Genomic DNA, 19,080 nt, shown 5'->3' on the forward strand with positions numbered 1-19,080 from the left:
GGCCGCTGATGGCCTCAATTGACCTTTGACCCCGCTCATTAACTTGAGCAGCCAAAGAATTCAGTGCTGTAAATTTACATCCTAATTTTCCTGAAATTCATGCAAGATATGCTTGGTGAGTCATCCCGTTTAAAAGTTGGAACATCACATATACTAACGTTTACCTGCATACATACACGCCTAGATTCCCTTTTGCATTTTGGCTAGGAATCAATCAAAGATTCCTGGCATAGGATACTTATAAATTCCTCTCTTCTGAATTTACAGACTCTTTATGCATTAGACTATCTTTTAGCATCATCACATGACCATCCTTAACGAAAAACCTTTTATAATTACCATCTGAAAATATTTTCAACATGATACCCTTGAGAAGAGCACTTTTGAAAACATGCAAGAGAGAAAAAAAACGGTATTTTTTAGGTGCATGGCAGAGATGGTCTTATGGTATTGCATAAGTATTCAAGACTATGCATGAAATAAAGATAGATTTCCCCAGAAAAAATTCTGCCAAACTGTTCCTAAAAATTTAGGAAAGCAGTTTTTCAAGTGTTTTAAGTACAGCTTTCATAACAGTGTTCTCCATTTTATCTCTTGCTATTTCAAGGAAAAAAAAAACTGCATATCTTAGTGCTTCAATATTTACACACATGGTGATAGTATATCTTTTGAGAAGCTGCAACATCGGTGGCTCAAAAAGTTTGTGATCCTGAAATGGATCGAATCACTTTCCGATTCTTCTTCAACTTTAGTCCTATTTCTAATCCCTTTGGAGGAAACTTCCATCGGCTTGTCTCTTTGGATTGATGAAGCATTCGGCATGTCGCTACCAGAATTTGCCTTCAGGAGGTTATCCTCTTGTAAGTCTTTCCTGATCTGGTAAGAGTTAGATCGTACTTAACTCCGAGGTGAGATGGAGGCTTTTATGTCCATAATGAGACTAGAGACTCAGTCTTGCCTGTCACTTTTCTCAATTAAAATTCTACATCCAATAAGCATTTACAACAATGGCAATGACACACAAGTCATGTGATGTCCGTCATCACATCAGTTTCCAGACTGGCAGTTGGAACTTAATTATAACCTTAATGTCTTTGATCACAAACACAAACTTGAAAACGTAAAAATAAACAAACAAAAAACAAAGATCAATAATAACAACAATAGTGGAATAAATTTAATAAAACTCACCATTTGCTGTCCCTCCCCAATCTCCAGTTTTATGATGATATGTTATAAGCAGTTCAAGTACTAAAATGAAACCCTTACAAAGAAATCAAGTTTGTGCAGTTTACAGAGCATCTCACCTGAATCCTGACAACAGTACATAGACCTATATATGTCCAGTTCATGAGGTTGTGTGTACACAAGTAGACGCTCTACTGTGTTAGGCTACAAACAAATCAAAACACTGTCTACCAGTTTCTTCTAATATTCTTATTTGCAAAGAAATTTTGAAATATCATTTTTCTCTAACTACAAACTTGAAAAAAAAAGATGGGAAGCATATGAAGGAATTGTCATATTAATTATAAATAAACAAGTTTTGTGACGGTCATCTATATTCCCGTCCTCAATCCAATGTACGCCTCCTCAGATGAATATTAATTAAGTAACAGCATGGATAAGGATGTTAATGATGTATAAAAGTCTGAGCAAGAGTTTGTAAATAATGAATATGCCTTTGACTGAGCATCAAACAGCAGTTGATGAAGGTTCATGTACTGTATGAATGTGTACACTGTAAATAAATGTGTTCTCCAACGGTTAGTACTGACAAACCACTCAAAGAGATCGTATCAAGCGTTAATGTTGTCTGTCAGACGGCCAATCGAGACTTGATGTTGCTGGCATTTCACTTATCGACGGTTGTTAAGGCCAGACTTATGGGCAATCTCGCAAGCACAATCTCCCATCTGTTGTGCTATATAACTCTTAGCACTCCCGTAAATAGTGTAGGCACAAGAGTCGACTTTGATAGGCACAGGAGTCAACAACATGGACTGGCTGGTCGAAAAAATGTATGTTCCCTCCAGGTTCTTACTATCAGCAGCATTTGAGAGCTACTGGTATATTATGCAGTGGATTCATAGGAAGGCATTCTTTCCACTCATCCATCTTTGATGTCGTCAATCACACAAGCCTACTCAAGACTTCCTTGTAGCTGGAGTTTGATTTGTTAGATTATGAACAATCTCGCCAAAACTTCATTGCATATAAAGAAACACTATACCTTCCGGATTACCGCAGTCCGGCCGATAATCGTTGAGACACCGATAACGTCGGGTCTAGTATCTGCTCGACTCCCATTGTCTTTGTCAGTCAATTGTTTTTCTTTCTTCATTGTTCGTCTTTTGATCCTTTTTAATCATCATCTTCACTGTCACTGACAAAGTTGTTTTTCTTAAACGACTTGGGGGATTCTTTCTTCTTCTTCTCCTTTTCTGGAGTCTTTTTCTTTTCTACGATTTCAATTTCCACCTCCATCATTTCAGCATCCTCTTTGGATTTCTCCTCGATATCTTCCTCTTCCTCTTCCTCCACCTTCTCCTCAGTCTCTTCCTCTTTCTCCATCTTCTCCTCGGGTTCTTTCTCCTCGGGTTCTGTCTCCTCGGGCGCTGTCTCCTCGGGCTTCGTCTCCTTTTTCTTGGACTTCTTTATCTTGGATTTATCCTTTGTCTTTGAAGATGTCGGCACATCATCCCTTAAAGGGAAAAGACCAAAAGAGAAACAATAAAGTTAATTCATCTCAAAAATTCAACATCTTCTAAAATACCAGCTGGATAAAGATTCCAGCTGCGGGTTTCTTTTACAGTAGCTGCCCCTGTTGGAGTGAAACTGTTCACAACCTTTTCAGACTTCCTGTGAAGGAGCTCAACAAAACTTGAATTACAGTAAAGAGTTTTTGTGTTTAGTGGGGTTTCAGATATTCCCACAATCTTTGACTACCAAACTCAGTTTACAAGGGCGATCTACATGGCAAATATTTGTGCTCACTGCTCAACATTTGATTTGGGAAGTCGAAATAACAAGGACTTGAACATTTAATGAGCTCTTAAAATCAGTCATGTGATCTCTGAACTCCTTCAGAAACAATCAGCTGCATGAACTTTAACCTTTGACATCTGTTAACTTTACCTCTGACAAACACAATTAATTAGGGAATAATCAACAACAGGGAGTTGATGGAAATGCAGAAACATTTGACCAGTGTTACATTCAAGCAACATATACTGGGTGCATGTTGTGATGGGTTGGGGTGTGTATGACAGGTGCGTACACAAAACTGCTTCAGTTCACCAACAACAACAAGAATAATAAATATATCACCAATTCACCATGCCACTTAACACAACTACACAAGAGAAACAGTTTCTAAAAAATAATGAATGTACTACCAAATCTACATAAGGCAACATTCAAATTTGTAAGAAACAAAGGGGATGAATTCCAAAAAGATGGGCGAAAACTTTGAGTGGTAGCGAAGACACCTTAGTACTTTGAAGACTTAGTACAGGGAAAGTTTTATTAGCACTACCAAGTCATCTGGACGGTAAGTGAGGATGCAAGTTCGTCAAGGTAAGGGTTGAAAAATAACCAAGTTTGTTTTTGGCTAACAATTCTACAAATGTTTAAACTTTCTAATATTAGTAAACTACTCTAGCAGAGCAGAATCAACTTGTCATTGCACTGTACAGTACTGTACCTACGTCAATATAACCTGTGGTAACAAATAAAGTAAAGACTAAAGAGTTTAAAAATAGTCAAGATTATCCGTAGCAAGATTAAGGAGCTTTCAGCAGGCTTATGTAACTTCAGTGAAAAGCTGAAAATATGCAGTTTTCAGAGTTGACAAAAGGCTCCATAGATCCAATAAGCTCAGTATTTCTTGCAGCCAGGGCTGATGTAGCAGAGAATTTATGCTATGTCAGTATGTCTCCTACCCAAATAAGAGATATTATTTGTATGTTTTGGATGAACAAAGGTAAGGTCTTGTAACTGATATCCTAGTATGCCAAGCACAGCCAAACTCAGCAACTTGGTAACAGGCAAACCATCCACTGCCACACTAAAGACACTAAATAATACCAAGGAATAATAATATGACTAATTGTGTAATGATCTGCACACTTTCTGTTTGACTGGCAATTTGGTTGGGCATTCTCAAACTTGCATATTGGTCATTCCGTCTCAAATCACAGATGGCTGGTGCTGGAGCTTATCCCAAACTTACCACCCTAATTGCACGTTTAGAGCACCATGAAATAAGGATATTCTGAGAATCTCAGTTACAGTGCTTCAAAATTGGCCAAATAATCACACTTTGAAAATTCAGTAGATTTGTCGCCACCATGGCATTTTCTTGATTTTTGAGGTCTCATTTCTCAGCAATTAAACATCTTACTCCCTTTCTATAACAGAAGCCCAAAGATTCTATCCCACAGGAATGGGGGGAAAAATTAGGTTATAAAAGCATCATCTTGTAGAGTTAGGTGAAGTTAAAACAAAAATGTTCAATTTTGGTATTTTTTGCTAAAAAAAGTGCTATATTTAGTGATAAATTACTCCTAAACTATTGCTTCAGGACTTGATTCTTCCACAGATCATTATGTTCAGTCCAAACAATACAAAATAATGACTACAATGCTTGCTTTCCTGTGATATATTTGCAAGTTGTGCAAGTTGCTATTTCATGCTGTGATTCAGCATGAGGATGGGGGTTTTGATGCCAATGTTTTACCAACATAACCATGTGCTTCAAGCATACAATAAATTTGGTAATTTTGAAAGAGGTCACACTACAACATACTCTAAAATTGAGTTGGAATGACCTATATGTCTGATAGCAAACTTTACAAACTATGATATCTACAGAATATTATTTATGCATATGACATTGACAACCATGAATGTCTATCATAATGAATAAACACAGATTAAACTTTAAATTCATATTCACTACAAGTATATGGGGGGGGGGGGCAGGGGGGGAGATGATCAAGGAAAAGGCATTAACCATGAATTTATCTAGGCTCTATACAATTTGCTCAAAACAAGGTACATGTGGAAACATTTACCATATTTATCACAAATGTACATCCTTAAAGTTTTCACCAATGCTATTCTTATGCACCATTATTGTATAGCGCCAACATATACAGTAGATTATTGTCTAGCACCAACATACTGTGGATTATTGTCTAGCACCAACATGTATATAGATTATTGTATAGCACCAACATATAGATTATTGTCTAGCACCAACATATATAGATTATTGTGTAGCGCCAACATATAGATTATTGTCTAGCACCAACATATAGATTATTGTCTAGCACCAACATATAGATTATTGTATAGCACCAACATATATATTATTGTATAGCACCAACATGTAGATTACTGTATAGCACCAACATATAGATTATTGTCTAGCACCAACATATAGATTATTGTATAGCACCAACATATAGATTATTGTATAGCACCAACATATAGATTATTGTATAGCACCAACTTATAGATTATTGTATACCACCAACATATAGATTATTGTATAGCACCAACATGTAGATTACTGTATAGCACCAACATATAGATTATTATAGAGCTCCAACATATAGATACTGTAATTGTGTAGCATAAACATATAGATTATTGTATAGCACCAACTTATAGATTATTGTATAGCACCAACATATAGATTAGTGTGTAGCGCCAACATATAGATTATTGTATAGCGCCAACATATAGATTATTGTATAGCACCAACTAATAGATTATTGTATACCACCAACATATAGATTATTGTATAGCACCAACATATAGATTATTGTATAGCACCAACATATAGATTATTGTCTAGCACCAACATATAGATTATTGTATAGCACCAACATATAGATTATTGTATAGCGCCAACATATAGATTATTGTATAGCACCAACTTAGAGATTATTGTATACCACCAACATATAGATTATTGTATAGCACCAACATGTAGATTACTGTATAGCACCAACATATAGATCTATGTATAGCACCAACATATAGATTATTGTATAGCACCAACATATAGATTATTGTATAGCACCAACATATAGATTATTGTAGAGCACCAACATATAGATTATTGTGTAGCACCAACATATAGATTATTGTCTAGCACCAACATATAGATTATTGTCTAGCACCAACATATATGGTTGCACATATATGGTCGCACCAGTTGGCGGCTCTGGTCTCTCGGTTTTCTGATGGAGTACAGAGAACAATGGAAAGATCTAGCCCCTTAAAATTACTCATGTTTGGCTCATTATTGAATAAGTAGCTTATTAAAACAGGGGGGGGGCTGGGGAGATAAGTAGTTATATAGCAAAATAATGCTGCACAAGAGAAACTTTGGTGGCGCTATACAATAATCGTAACACTCCTATTACAAGACATCCCTGGACCTACCACTGGGACTGGGTCTGCTCAGTGTGGCCAAACAGAGTGGCCAAACAATTTAACAAAGGTCCCCAAGACTTCCCCGCACAGGACTGAACTAAAATAACTTACTCTTCCATCTTACTGCTGCCGGCCCCAGCATCCTCAGGATCCTGGTTTTCTTTGTCTAATTTTGGCTCTTTTGGGGTCTTTATGAAGAATTTGGTGATCTCAGCCTGCCATTCCGGAGTTGGTCTCGGACAGTATGGGTTGCCTCCTGCATGTTTGTTTGCCTTTGCTGTGGTCAGAAAATGAGAAAAAAAAAAAGATTTGTCAAAGCCCGGATATGATCATTAATCTTTGTATATTTATAGCTTGGCACAGCTTGGCATTCATCTGATATTGCATTTTAACATCGCGATGTTGGAATTTGTCAAATTGCAAACCAAAAACAAATATGCGTAGAATTCTTGGAACACACGGAGGCCACAGCTCAAAATTACTGGATTAAGACAAAGCGCTATTTACTTCCAGGCAAGGCAAATCAGAGACATTCACGGCCAAATCTGTCACAAACCGGGTCAATTAATGATGTGCTTGAGAATCTTTGCAAACCACCGTTGAACCAATTTTTGTTACACCTTACCAGATTTAACCAGAAAGACTCTTTTTTGTTGCTGCGGCAGCAAGGAGGAGAAACTGGGCACCTTCATGCTTTAATATCGATATCAATACTGTAGGTCACATCGACTTTGATAATACTAGTTGGTCTACTAGTTCCAGTCCCTTCCTTTAGGTGAAGAACATTTTATCCCAGAAATGTCTCCCTTCTCCTCAGTCAAGAAGGATACACAATGGTGTCCTGTAAGAACTGTATCATGGTACATCGAAACCACAAAATCAGCTTTTCTCTTTATACTTCCTACACTAGGGTATCCAAGGATACCATATCTAAGTGTGATTCTTATAGACAGAAACTGCCACCAGAATTTTCACGAATGGTAGATTCGGAAAAAAGAGGTGATGGGCGTTAACCCTGAGAAAGGTTGATGGGAGGGGGGGGGGCTGTGCTAAAATGTTACCTGTTAATAGGCTAGGCACTGTACAGTAGATGAGAAAGTGCAAACTTTTCGTGACAGGAGAGGAGCGCAGTTAATTCAGTCGATCGAATGAGGTCAACTTTGCGGTAACCACCAAGCTGGTTACCCAAAAGTTGTGGGCACCACAGAGCAAAAATTAGTTCAAGCCGTTACCATTGAGAGCTTGTGAAATGGCCTAAATACGTCTATACCATGGTATGGAAACAAACAGTACCGCTGCATTGCAGGGTTACCCTACCATTGACCATATATGACTAATATGAGGAATTTAAGGGAACAACACTGCACAAAACGAAATTGGGATGTCATTTTATGATGGAAACAAACTAACAACTACTGTACACAACAACACAGCTCAGTATCAACAAAACAATCAGACAACCTCTTTCAAGTACTGGGAGGTATGTTGACCCACTATCTCATCATTTCTAGATTATTCTCGCCAAATTAACACACTTTAACCACCCGGAATACCTGGAGGCAAGCGGTGGTCTTTCAAGACAGAGGTTTTTACCTGAGGTTGGTGATGTCGATGATGAACTGCCTGCGTTGAAATTTTTACGAGGAGCCTTGGCAGCAACAGCTGAGAAGAAACAGAAATTTCAACAATTTAACAATTTTAACATACTGTACAATACACAGAATAGGTTTACCTTTAAAATTGGTGAAATTAGGAACTTAAGATGACGGTAAATTATACTGGAAAAGCAAGCTTTGCAAGAATAAAGTGGTCACATACAAAAAAATAAAAAATTATGATCAAGATCTCTGTAGCATTAAAAGATGACATTTAGGCAAATTTGTAAACTATTTACAGTAGAAAAATTGAGTGCTAGTAATATTTCTAGACACAAATAAAATCTATATTTGCCACCCACAGAATTGAATCCAAAAATGTGAGCCCAAATGGTCCTAAAAGTATTGGGCGTCACAAATTCACGCCCAAAGAATGTGTCCCAAAAAGCATTGTGGTGGAAATAAAATTTGGGCCCACCCGGCCCAAAATGCACCCAGAAATATTTTGGGGACCAGATGGTCCAATAAATTTGGCACCTTAATGGTCCCAAAAATTATTTGACACAAATTGGCTCAAAAATATATTTGCCCCCCCCCCCCAAACATTGAACCCCTAGATATACTTGAGTCAACGTTTTACACCCTTGTTTACAAATGAAATTTATTCTACAGTTGTACGTGCTAAGCATGCACTTATATTGCTAAGCCACCTCAGAAGTTCCAGTACCTCAGGTGTTTCATTTATAGGATAAATATAAGTACTACTTATGCAGATGAAGTCTTGTGTGGTTAAGTGGTCATACACAAAACTAAACAAGAGCATCAATGATGCAGTATCTCAATACTGGAAGTTTTAATTTTGATTCCTAATTTCAAATCTTTGCTCTGTCAATATCAATATCAATCATGGTACAACAAATATATAACTTGCATTTTTGCTACTTTGCCACGAATAGTCTCTGCAGGTTACACTTTATCCTGCTAGTCTTGCCTTTAGCGCTCATTGCCTGTTAGTCGAAAGAACGACGTTGCAAGGTTTAGTAATGTCATAGAATATTTAAGAACTTGTTTTTTATGTGGTATCCTTCATCTTAGGTTAGTCTCTGTTGGACTTTTTGGTCATATAGTTTGACGTCAATGACAACAGCCAAATTAGAAGAGGCGAACAACTCGACCATATTCTTGATGCATGCCTTGAGAGCTAGGCCTATTGACCTACTGTATGTTACTGAAGACTGTAGTGGTGACTACCATCACAACTGTGTTCACTTCTAGATATCAAAACAACCCACGTTTTTCCATCTCAATTTTTCGGACATGAAGATTTCATGGATTTATGACTTGGAAAAAATAATGTAAAAGAAGATTACAAGTTTTTATATGCAAGTGATAGGTGGCCTCCTCTTCCCCTAATAGCCACCTCAGTTCCACTCCACTTTGTTATTTTATTTTAATTCTTTGTACATTTGATGTCAAACATTACAGGTTCAAAAGAAAGCTAAACATACTTCTTATAACCTTATACATCTTATATCCTTATAAATAAAACATAACCTTATACAATTTTTATAGTCTTATCAAAGTTGTGATGCTATGGTCGGCTCCTCTTTTATACGTACCCATCAAACAAACTTACCCTGGTCCTTCCTAGGAAAAGCTGTCTGAACACCAGTACAATGCTAATGTGGCTATCACTGAAAGCCTAATAGGCCTAGGGGCCTAGGCCTATATATATATATATTTTTAAATTGCACTAGGCCTACAGTAAGTAGCCTTCAGAAATACAAGAATGTGTATACGTAATTATACAAAATACATGAAGGGCAATCAAACAAACTTATCATGGCCCTTGCTCTGAAAAGCTACCTGAACACCAGTACTATCCTTAAATGGATGTTACAAAAACGAAGGCCTAATATAAATTAAATGCACTAGCCTACATAGAATTCAGCAGTACAGAATGTAATTAGCATGCAATACACTAACACCTCGCGTACCTAACTACAGAACAGAAAATTGTTCGCGAGGGTAGCCATTTTCGTATATCTAACATGTAGCTGTTATGAGTCATAGCCAATCTGCTACAAAACAGACTTGGGGGCGGGGCTTAATCATCAAAAACGGACCTTTTTACTAAAAGTAGGGGCGGCAGCTCAGTGTTGTTTTAAGAAAGAAAAATCATTTAAACATCAAATAAAGCAAATAAAAGCCATTAAATGTCATATACAAGTAGTAAAATTCTTATTAATACCTACCTGTAAACAACAAATGAAAGTTTAAAATTTTAATAAAATATATAATACATAGGACCCTATCTTAGACGATACCACTGTTGAAAGACAGTTCTATTCTATTCTCTTTCATAAAACATAAGTTTTGGAGCGTGTGCAAAACAGGTCTGACAAAGTGTGTTTTCAGTCCAAATTGGCCCGATTTGGACATAAATCGGTGAAAAAGTCACAGAATGAGATACAATTCTGGAATAAAAAATAGTAACTTTTGTTGGTCTATATGATATATTCTTGCTCTGGAAATTCCAGAGAAAAAGAACTTTGTTTGAAGACGCTGAAAAATTTTTAAGAGAAGAGAAAGTCCCACTTACTGTTACAATATCTCTATACATGTAATGTATTGAGATAAAAATTATGATCAAGTTCTCTGTAGCTTTAAAGATGACATTTAGGCAAATTTGTAAACTATTTACAGTAGAAAAATTGAGTGCTAGTAATATTTCTAGATACAAATAAAATCTGCTTGCTTAAATTGTTCATAATCTTCCATTTTTTTTGTAACCAATTAGAAAGTTGGCCGAGTAAACAAGAGAAGAGTTTTCCAGTACATCAACTTATCACATTCAGAATAATTCAATTCGGGTCATGTTCAAAACAATATTAATTTCTGTGCTTTTCCCAAATAAAAAGAGCTTGGAGTACATGGTAGGGGGGGGGGGTGGGGTGTTGGGAGGTACATATGTTGGCTCGAGTGAGCAACTTGACACTTTGAGTTGCAGCTCCGGTTTATGTGCAGATAGAATCTCATGCTATTTTTTGGGTCCAAACACCCAAATTTTTGTGGAAAGTTTCAAATAATGCCCGCTAATCCGTTGTTTTTCTATCTCTACTGTTCTTAGATCACGCAATCTTTTACATTTGTAACTTTCCAGTACAGACACTGTCATCCTTATACAGTATGCAACCTGTGCTTGGAGTAATTGAATTTTTTATTTTTTCAAAATATATACAAAATATTGAAGGCCATGAAACATCTTTAATAGTGTGCGCCAAAGCAGCGCCAATAATCTGAGAATAAAAGTTGTAACATGTTGAAACCTCCTAATAAATCATTCCAAAATTTGCATATCTTTCAACGAGAAAATGAAAAAGGTTAGTGGTTACGATGCCTAAAATATTCATAGTGTTGTAAGCCATACATGTGAATATACATTAACTTGTGCACACCAAAATGAAGAGGATTATCTAATATTGACTAATGTGGTAACATATAAAGGAAGGTACTAGAATTCAGTTATCATGTTGACAAAGTTATAAGTCTGTTTAATAGTGGCATAGTATATTAACCAGAAAACCAGTTGGGTTTTTGACTCCTTACCATACAATGTGTGCAAAATTCAAAATAACTATCTAATGTAGAGCAAGTGAGTTAATTATTTCTAATAATTAAGTGAGAGCCAGAAAAGATCAGAGACTTCCAGCTCTTAGTTGTAGAACTCCCATGTGGGCACCAACCATTTCAAAATGTTTCAATATCCAGAAAGAACAGTCTTCCTAAGTGAAATATTGACAAAAGCAAAGTCAGTATAAATCACAGAGAAAATGTGACCTTTGACCATACCAACTTCAATAGGGTTCTAGAACTCACCAAGCTGGATCTACAGGTCTACTAGGTATGGCATTGATTCAACCTGTGTATGTTGAGACCTCATGTTTACAAGCTATGTTGTATATGTCAGTCATTCCAATAGTAAAGTAAATGCTAACACAAGAGCCCACATGGCGCTATCCAAAATTGGGTCCAGAAATGTAAGTACTACATCTATGTAGTCTTGTGTGGTTAACTCTGATTGGTTCTGAGTGCTGCTCATGGTAGCAAGGGTGTGTTTAGGCCAATGAGATGGGTTAAGTTGGTCACATGTTTATATTCTGTGGTTCAGGAGCTCCCTTCCAGTAATCTTAGGAAGAGATGTAGTTTTTCTGTGAGCCAGCCAACAGGGCATTAGTGGAATTTTGGTTACTCTTGTGTCCACTGTGGAGATATCTAGTAGTTGTTGTTAAACAATTTTCAATGTACTTTGCCAAGTTTTCTCACAGTGCATATTTTCTTCAATGTTGAGGCTGAGCTTATATAGCTAAATAGTAAATCTAACAGCCAGTCTTATTCTTTATTTAGCTTGTTGTATTCGAAATATAGTGGTTAGACTTAGCTGGCACCACACTATGTAACCACTAGCCCGCTGGTCCCAACAAGCCTGCTGGTCAGCTAGCAACAACCCTGCTTTGCATCTCTTACAATATCACAATATCGGCTGAAAAGTTGTATAGTTACAACTTCTAGGATTGTAAACAGCAAACCAGTTAAAAAGTTTTAAGTTTCGGAATTCTGGCTATTTTGTGGGTCAGTATCACGAGGATTTATCTGGTATTCGACGACACCGGTTTATTCTTTGCTACATTCTGGGGGGGGGGGGATGTGCTGCCTTCTATTGTTGTTTCTGAACATAATTTGAGCAAGCATGAGTGAATGTTAGGCATATGACCATTTATAAATGATCAATTAAAGTTACTTGGAATGTATGAGGCAATATGATATACAATAACAAAATTGTGTTGCATCACATAGTACACTACTAACACTAGGCCCTATATACTTACTCACTTGGGCCTCCTACCACTACTAGTACTAGCATAGAGCACATGGAAACAAGAGAAGCCTCCAAAAACTGCAAATAGCTAGGCCTATTTCCTCAAACTAAAAAGTTAGTTGTGACCCTGCTTGACCTAGCATAAAGTTGTGAGTGCCATGGTTTAAAAGGTCTAGCCTTAAATAATATAGGCTTAGGCTGGCCTAGCCATATGCTACTGCTAGCAGTAGCATGTAAGGAAGGAGTACTAGCCTTAGGCCTACCAATTTTACCCTTGAATGTCTAAGAAAGCCTAAGCGTAACCAAATATGATATGAAGTTAGTGATATAGTCATGTTAGTCTTGGTCGATATGCTAAATTTGTACGAGATCTGTAAGAGTTGCCTAGGCTAGGCCTTAACTTAGTTAACGGTAGGCCTAACAATTAGGCTAAGCCTACCTTAGTTAGTATACTGTATAGGCTAGGCCTAAGTTTAGTAACAGGTCTGGCTATAACATATTAACAACATATAATTTAATATACGCTAGGCCAGCAAATGGCTTGTAAAATGATACCCACTTTTTCTAGCCGTGTTTTCTGCCCTTGTTCGAACCATTTTTGGCACGTTGAACTTTCGTTAGTAAAACGAGTTAAAAGGAACTTTCTTCTGCGCTATAGCTTGACTTAGCCTGCGACACGACGACAACCAGGGACTGATCGATAATGGCTTCAGTGTATTACATACATTTGTACGTTGAGCAGTGTTATACATCTTGTATCTCGCGCCAAATTGTTTCCCGCGGGGTTACGAATCGAAAAATAGGGAAGACGATTGTTAATAACTTATAAATATATTACACATTACACGTAAGCTATTCTAATTTGATTTAAACATCATTAATTAAATCCAAAAAATTGAATGTTTGCTTTTGATACGGATATCATAAGTCAAAATTGTAGGAATGTTTTGCAAAGATTGTACCATTATTGCCTGGGTATAAATATAGTAGCAGGGCTTTCGGCTGTTATGAATATGAGTCAGCAGCGGTAGCGTAACTCTATGAGCTCGGACCGTGCTGAGCCGGGGCCCCCCGGTATACCGATGCACAGAAAAAGGGTACCGATATGTTTGCTGAGAAAAAAGCCAGGCTTAGTAAATTCAAGGTCTAAAAATATGGGATTGCATCTGCAATGTTCCTTACTTCAAGAATGGAAATGGGCATCGAGGTTATTCATTGGACATATCAGTAATCAGTTTTTTCAGTACCGTTTTCACTCATAGTCATACCAGTGGCGGATCCAGGATTTCGCCGAAGGGGGGGCCCAGATGGGAAATGCCTAATCGTCGTCCTGGGGGAGGGGTCTAAGGGGAGTGGGTGCCCCCTCCCCTTTGGGAAAATTTCACAAAATATGGAGGTCCTCGGTGCAATCTGGTGCTACTTTTCGTGAAAGTTTGGACTAAAATTTATTTCCAATAAATCATGTATTCATGGTTTGCCGGGCATATATTTGCAATTTCGAGCAATGAGCTGGGACTTACGTCTTTGGGGAGTAGGTGGTGATGCAAACTACTTTTTACCAGGCTACTCCAGGCCATTTCATCTTGGATGCCCCCTCCAGATGGAGACTATTGATGCAGTCAGAGTGCCCCTCTCACCTTCACTTTATCAGAATGATGGTGTACTCTTTTTGCAAATTTATTTTACAAAAAATTACACGCACAGTGGCGTAGCTAGGAATTTTTTGAGTGGGGGGCCATGGGCGCTGTTCTTTCTTGTGGGGGGCGGAGTTTACTATCTAAGCGGAGCGCCACCTTGGTTGGCGCGGAGCGTACAAAGAAAATTTGAGATTTCAGCACCCCCCAGATCGCAGGAGATGTCACCTGTGAGGCAAAATAGCAACCAAAAAGATGTGCAACTTTGGTGACAGAAATGCAAAAAAAGTTTTTTCTCTTTCATGCTGACTGGCCTTGCCAACTCAGCCAGACTTTTAACTTGAGGGAAGTTGGCATCATTTGTCGTTTCAAGCTGTCAAGGCCTTTCTCCCAACTCAAACCCCTGTGGGCTACCGGTAGATTTGCAGGATATGCCCACATGTGGACTTAAATAGCGTTAGAGGAAGGGGGTGGAAGACTAACACGCATCGATGTTTCGGTAATGGTCCACATTGATGGCTCGGTGCTTATTAGGCCATTTATTGGGTTTCTTGAGGCAGCTGTCATCAGAATCTGGCTTTTTGTGCCAATCGATGACCGATAACATGTATTGGTATGTAAATTTCTTCTTCATATATCTAGCAACACTCTAAAAACAAATGAGTGGATTTCATTCCATTGGAGTGATCACTCGGCGCACTTCAAATTAAGAGTAAAATTTAACTCTATTGGAGTTAACCCTCACTCCTAATATGAGTGAATATAACTCTATTAGGAGTTAAGATTTACTCCAATGGAGTGGAAATTCACTCTTATACCGGAATGTGCTCAGTGATCACTCCCATGGAGTGAAATCCACCTATGTTTTTATCAGTACAGTTCAGTGCATATCATCATAGACGTACGTACTACGTACGTTCGTATATCAGACGCACTCGATACCCACGATACGATACGGTCCTGGAGAAACTATTTCCACTCATCATTTTTTAAGGCGATACAGTAGTGAGTATTGAACAGGCACAGCCACATGTTTGCAGGAAATTCAGAATTCCCAATATTTTATATCTCTCCCAGTAGTGAAAATCATGTTTCGACAGTTTCGTGGACATATAAAGTTGTTTTGTGGAATATTCAATGACATATCAGGGGCGGATGCAGGATTTGTGACGGGGGGGGGGGGGGTCTGACTGGTCCAGCCGCGCCTGAACGCAAGACTATCTAAGCGGAGCGCCATCATCGGTTGGCGCGGAGCGTACAAGAAAATTTTTGGCTTTACAAACCCCCCAGATGGCCGGAAACGGCACTTCCCGAGTATTCTAAGCAGCATGTACCTAACCTGAAAATATGGATCTCATGTCTGCAATTTCAGGCCCCCCGTAGCTACGCCACTGATCACGCATGGGGCACTTTCCCTCGAACGCGGTAAAAAAAAAAACAAAAAACAAAAAAAAAAAATCAGGATTTTCAAAAAGGGGGGCCCGGGCCCCCCCTGGATCCGCCCCTGCATACAACTTGTAAGATGTATCCAGAAGCCGAATTCCTCAATCCTCATTCCATGGTATATAGTTACAATTTGTTTTTGTAGCTATGTGCTCTTCTGGCAGTTCTCTTGGATGTATTTTAGCATTAAACCATATTTGTCAGCTGGAAAAAAAAGTGTAAATGCTATAAATGGCCATTCAAATGTTCTAAACCAAGACCCTATGCATTGATCCTGCATAAATCCAATTGGACTTTGGACCCGAGGGCGTCCGCAGGGAGGGGAAAGGGGGGCACTTGCTCCCCCTGGAAGATAAAAAATTGAAGAAAAAAAAGTTAAACATTTTGACACTTCAATGATTTCACCCAACCAACAGTTATCTTGTTATGTTCATTACATACGGACCCATAATGCATTACTGAAATTATTGAAAGTCAAAATCCCAAGACATGAGATCTCAAAATAACTGAAGTGTTAAATGGAACTTGAAACGCCCGGGATGTGTCTTTTCCGACGATCTAGGTGTATTTTTTGGCAACAAAAAAATCGTGCTAACATATATTTATATATAGTTTATAATTGAAATTGTAAATATATACCCAATGCTCAAGAGTTAGGCCTGTATCAGTACATGATTTACAGCTTGGCGATGTAGTAAAGGCTGTTCAGTAGGAGAAACACAGAACAAATTGTTAGTTATAATTTTCCTGACATGTACAAAATGGCGGTATTATCAAAATATTCTTCAGGAAAAAAAACTAAAATGGAAGACTTTAGCTAGGGTACGTTTTCCCCCTGGAACTCCTTACAAGGCTTTGCCGTGGACTCCATCTGGGTTCCCCAGCGGGTCCCAGTATCAAATGATTTAGCCTAATGTTGCATGTGCTGACATAGAATTCTACAAGTCGCAATATAAGTGACACAATGACTGATTGTTGTCAAATAACGACCAGCAACAATTTCGTTATTATGTAATCATCACATTACCACATAAAGATCGCATAATGAACATATAACTTTATTCACAAGTCATTATCTTGCAATGATTTGTTATCACATAGTAACTTCCTTTCTCGTTTGTGTACATTATGATAACCAAACACACAAAGACTTCTGCTTCTAATGCAACTGTGATCACTTTAAATGCTAACTCTTCTCATGACCATTGCAGTACTACATAATAACCTCCGAAACGGCGAAAGTCATTATCATGCTGAAACGGAACAAAATCTGCAAGTTATTATGATGCGCTACCACTTAATCATGACTTCTGTTTCTACAAACACTTATTAAACAACTCACAAGTCATGAATGAAGACCCTTATAAGGCAATCTCCTCCAAAGAGGTGGCGCTAAGCAAAATTAAGATCGTAAGGGATATTGTGATCTCAAACGGTCCGATCATTAGAACGACCAAAAACCGGAGCGTTACTGTAAAAGTATTTACCCCCCCCCCCCCCCGTGTGATTCGTATTACTGTTTTTGAAGTTATGAAATTAAATAGCTTACGGAAACTGACACCAAAATACATAGCTTGAAGGAAAAGCTCATCGAATAACACATCTGTGGAAGCCGTCAAATGTGCCTATGATAAGATATGTGCATTCTCCGTAGCCTAACTTTAGGATATCGATAGATTTTCTTGATATAAATGATCGTACCAAGATGAATGGTGGATACAATCTTCGTACGAATCACCCGACAGGACATTAAATACTTTCTACAGGTGTTGGCATGGTATCAGATCACCATAACGATCTTAAACTTGCTTAGCGCCATCTCATTGGTGGCGATTGCGTTAGAAGAGTCTTCATGACCTGTGAACCATAGAAATGTATACGTTGTGAGCACGTTATGAAGAGTTTGCCCTTTATTATACGGCAGTGCATGTAATGACTTGGGGATTTTGCCAATTTCAGCATGAAATGACTTTCGCCGTTTCGGAGGTAATATGTCGTAATGCTATGTCATGAGAAGAGTTGGCGCTTAAAGTGACCGCATAAAAAGAGTTCGCAGTAGAAGCAGAAGTTCTTGTGTGTTTATCATCATATACACATAACGAGAAAGGAAACCGTGTCATTATGTGATTATAAATCATTGCAAGGTAATGACTTGTGAATAAAGTACGTTTTGGCGAGCATTATGTGGCAATGTGATGACTATACATCAGAACGAAAGTGTTGTTGGTCTTTATTTGACGACAGTAATTGTGTCACATAAGGTCGTGTAGAATTCTGTGCCACTATGTGACGTCAATTCTGTATTAACATGATCTAGGACCACATGTGTTTCCGGATGTCTGCCGTTTCGGCGTTCCACAGGGGCTAGGTTTATTGGGGTTTTATTTCATCCACTGCTAGGCTGTAAATTTACCCAATATGCAGACGATAACCAACAAAAGCCCACTGTTTTCTCGCAAAATGAAGCACCATGGACGCTGACATTAAACAATGAGCGAACATAGGTATTCGAAGATCGACTCTGTATCGAGCAGTTTGACACCTTATTACCAACTCAAGGACTCAACAGGAATGAATTTGGTGGGAAGTGGACTTCCGTCCATTATACCGCGGCAGCATTGACCTTGCCTTGTTCTAATAACTTTGACAATTTAAGAATTACGTGTGAAAGAGTCGTCCACATTAATGTACATTGATTGTCTTCTTTAGTGTGGGAATTTCCCTTAACGTTTATTTATATTGCCCCACTCCCCGACCCCTCCTCTTTTGCCGAACAGTTTGCCCCTATTATATTGCGATTTTGTTAAGACTTGCAGTTCTTTAACAAGTACATCGACTCCTCCACTCTTAAAAGGAGATGCTAGTCTGAACACAACTTTATCGTGCCAAGCTGTCCACAAAGTTTAAACTGGCGCGTATAGCCACGGGGCTACCAGAGGACAGGCCTCGTAAATATTTGGCCATTGGTCCCCAAATTTCTCAGAAAATATTTTTTTGTTCTAGAAAACAAGTTGTCTCAACTCCCTCACCCAATTCTGAAAAGCATTATAGCTACTCCCTTTGTGTGTCTACTGCACAA

General features: G+C 38.2%; 1 protein-coding gene across 1 annotated transcript; it reads right to left on the reverse strand.

Annotated features, from left to right (window-relative positions):
- Positions 1-1,152: 1,152 nt before the first annotated feature.
- On the reverse strand, positions 1,153-13,750 carry LOC139975948 (uncharacterized). The gene is made up of 4 exons (XM_071984251.1): positions 13,484-13,750; positions 8,044-8,112; positions 6,562-6,727; positions 1,153-2,704 (listed from the first exon to the last, which is right to left on the reverse strand). The coding sequence occupies exons 1-4, from the start codon at positions 13,518-13,520 to the stop codon at positions 2,365-2,367; spliced, it is 612 nt and encodes a 203-aa protein (XP_071840352.1). The 5' UTR covers positions 13,521-13,750; the 3' UTR covers positions 1,153-2,364.
- Between the last annotated feature and the right edge of the window lie 5,330 nt (positions 13,751-19,080).

This window comes from Apostichopus japonicus, chromosome 11, assembly GCF_037975245.1.
Source record: "Apostichopus japonicus isolate 1M-3 chromosome 11, ASM3797524v1, whole genome shotgun sequence".
In the NCBI taxonomy this organism is placed as follows: Eukaryota; Metazoa; Echinodermata; class Holothuroidea; order Aspidochirotida; family Stichopodidae; genus Apostichopus; species Apostichopus japonicus.

Coding starts and splice junctions, on each gene's coding strand:
- LOC139975948 (XM_071984251.1), bottom strand. CDS start 13,520: ATGGTTCGAACAAGGGCAGAAAACACGGCTAGAAAAA. Junction 8,113..13,483: donor AGAAAACACGGCTAGAAAAA/GTGGGTATCATT, acceptor GTTTCTTCTCAG/CTGTTGCTGCCAAGGCTCCT. Junction 6,728..8,043: donor ATCGACATCACCAACCTCAG/GTAAAAACCTCT, acceptor TTCTGACCACAG/CAAAGGCAAACAAACATGCA.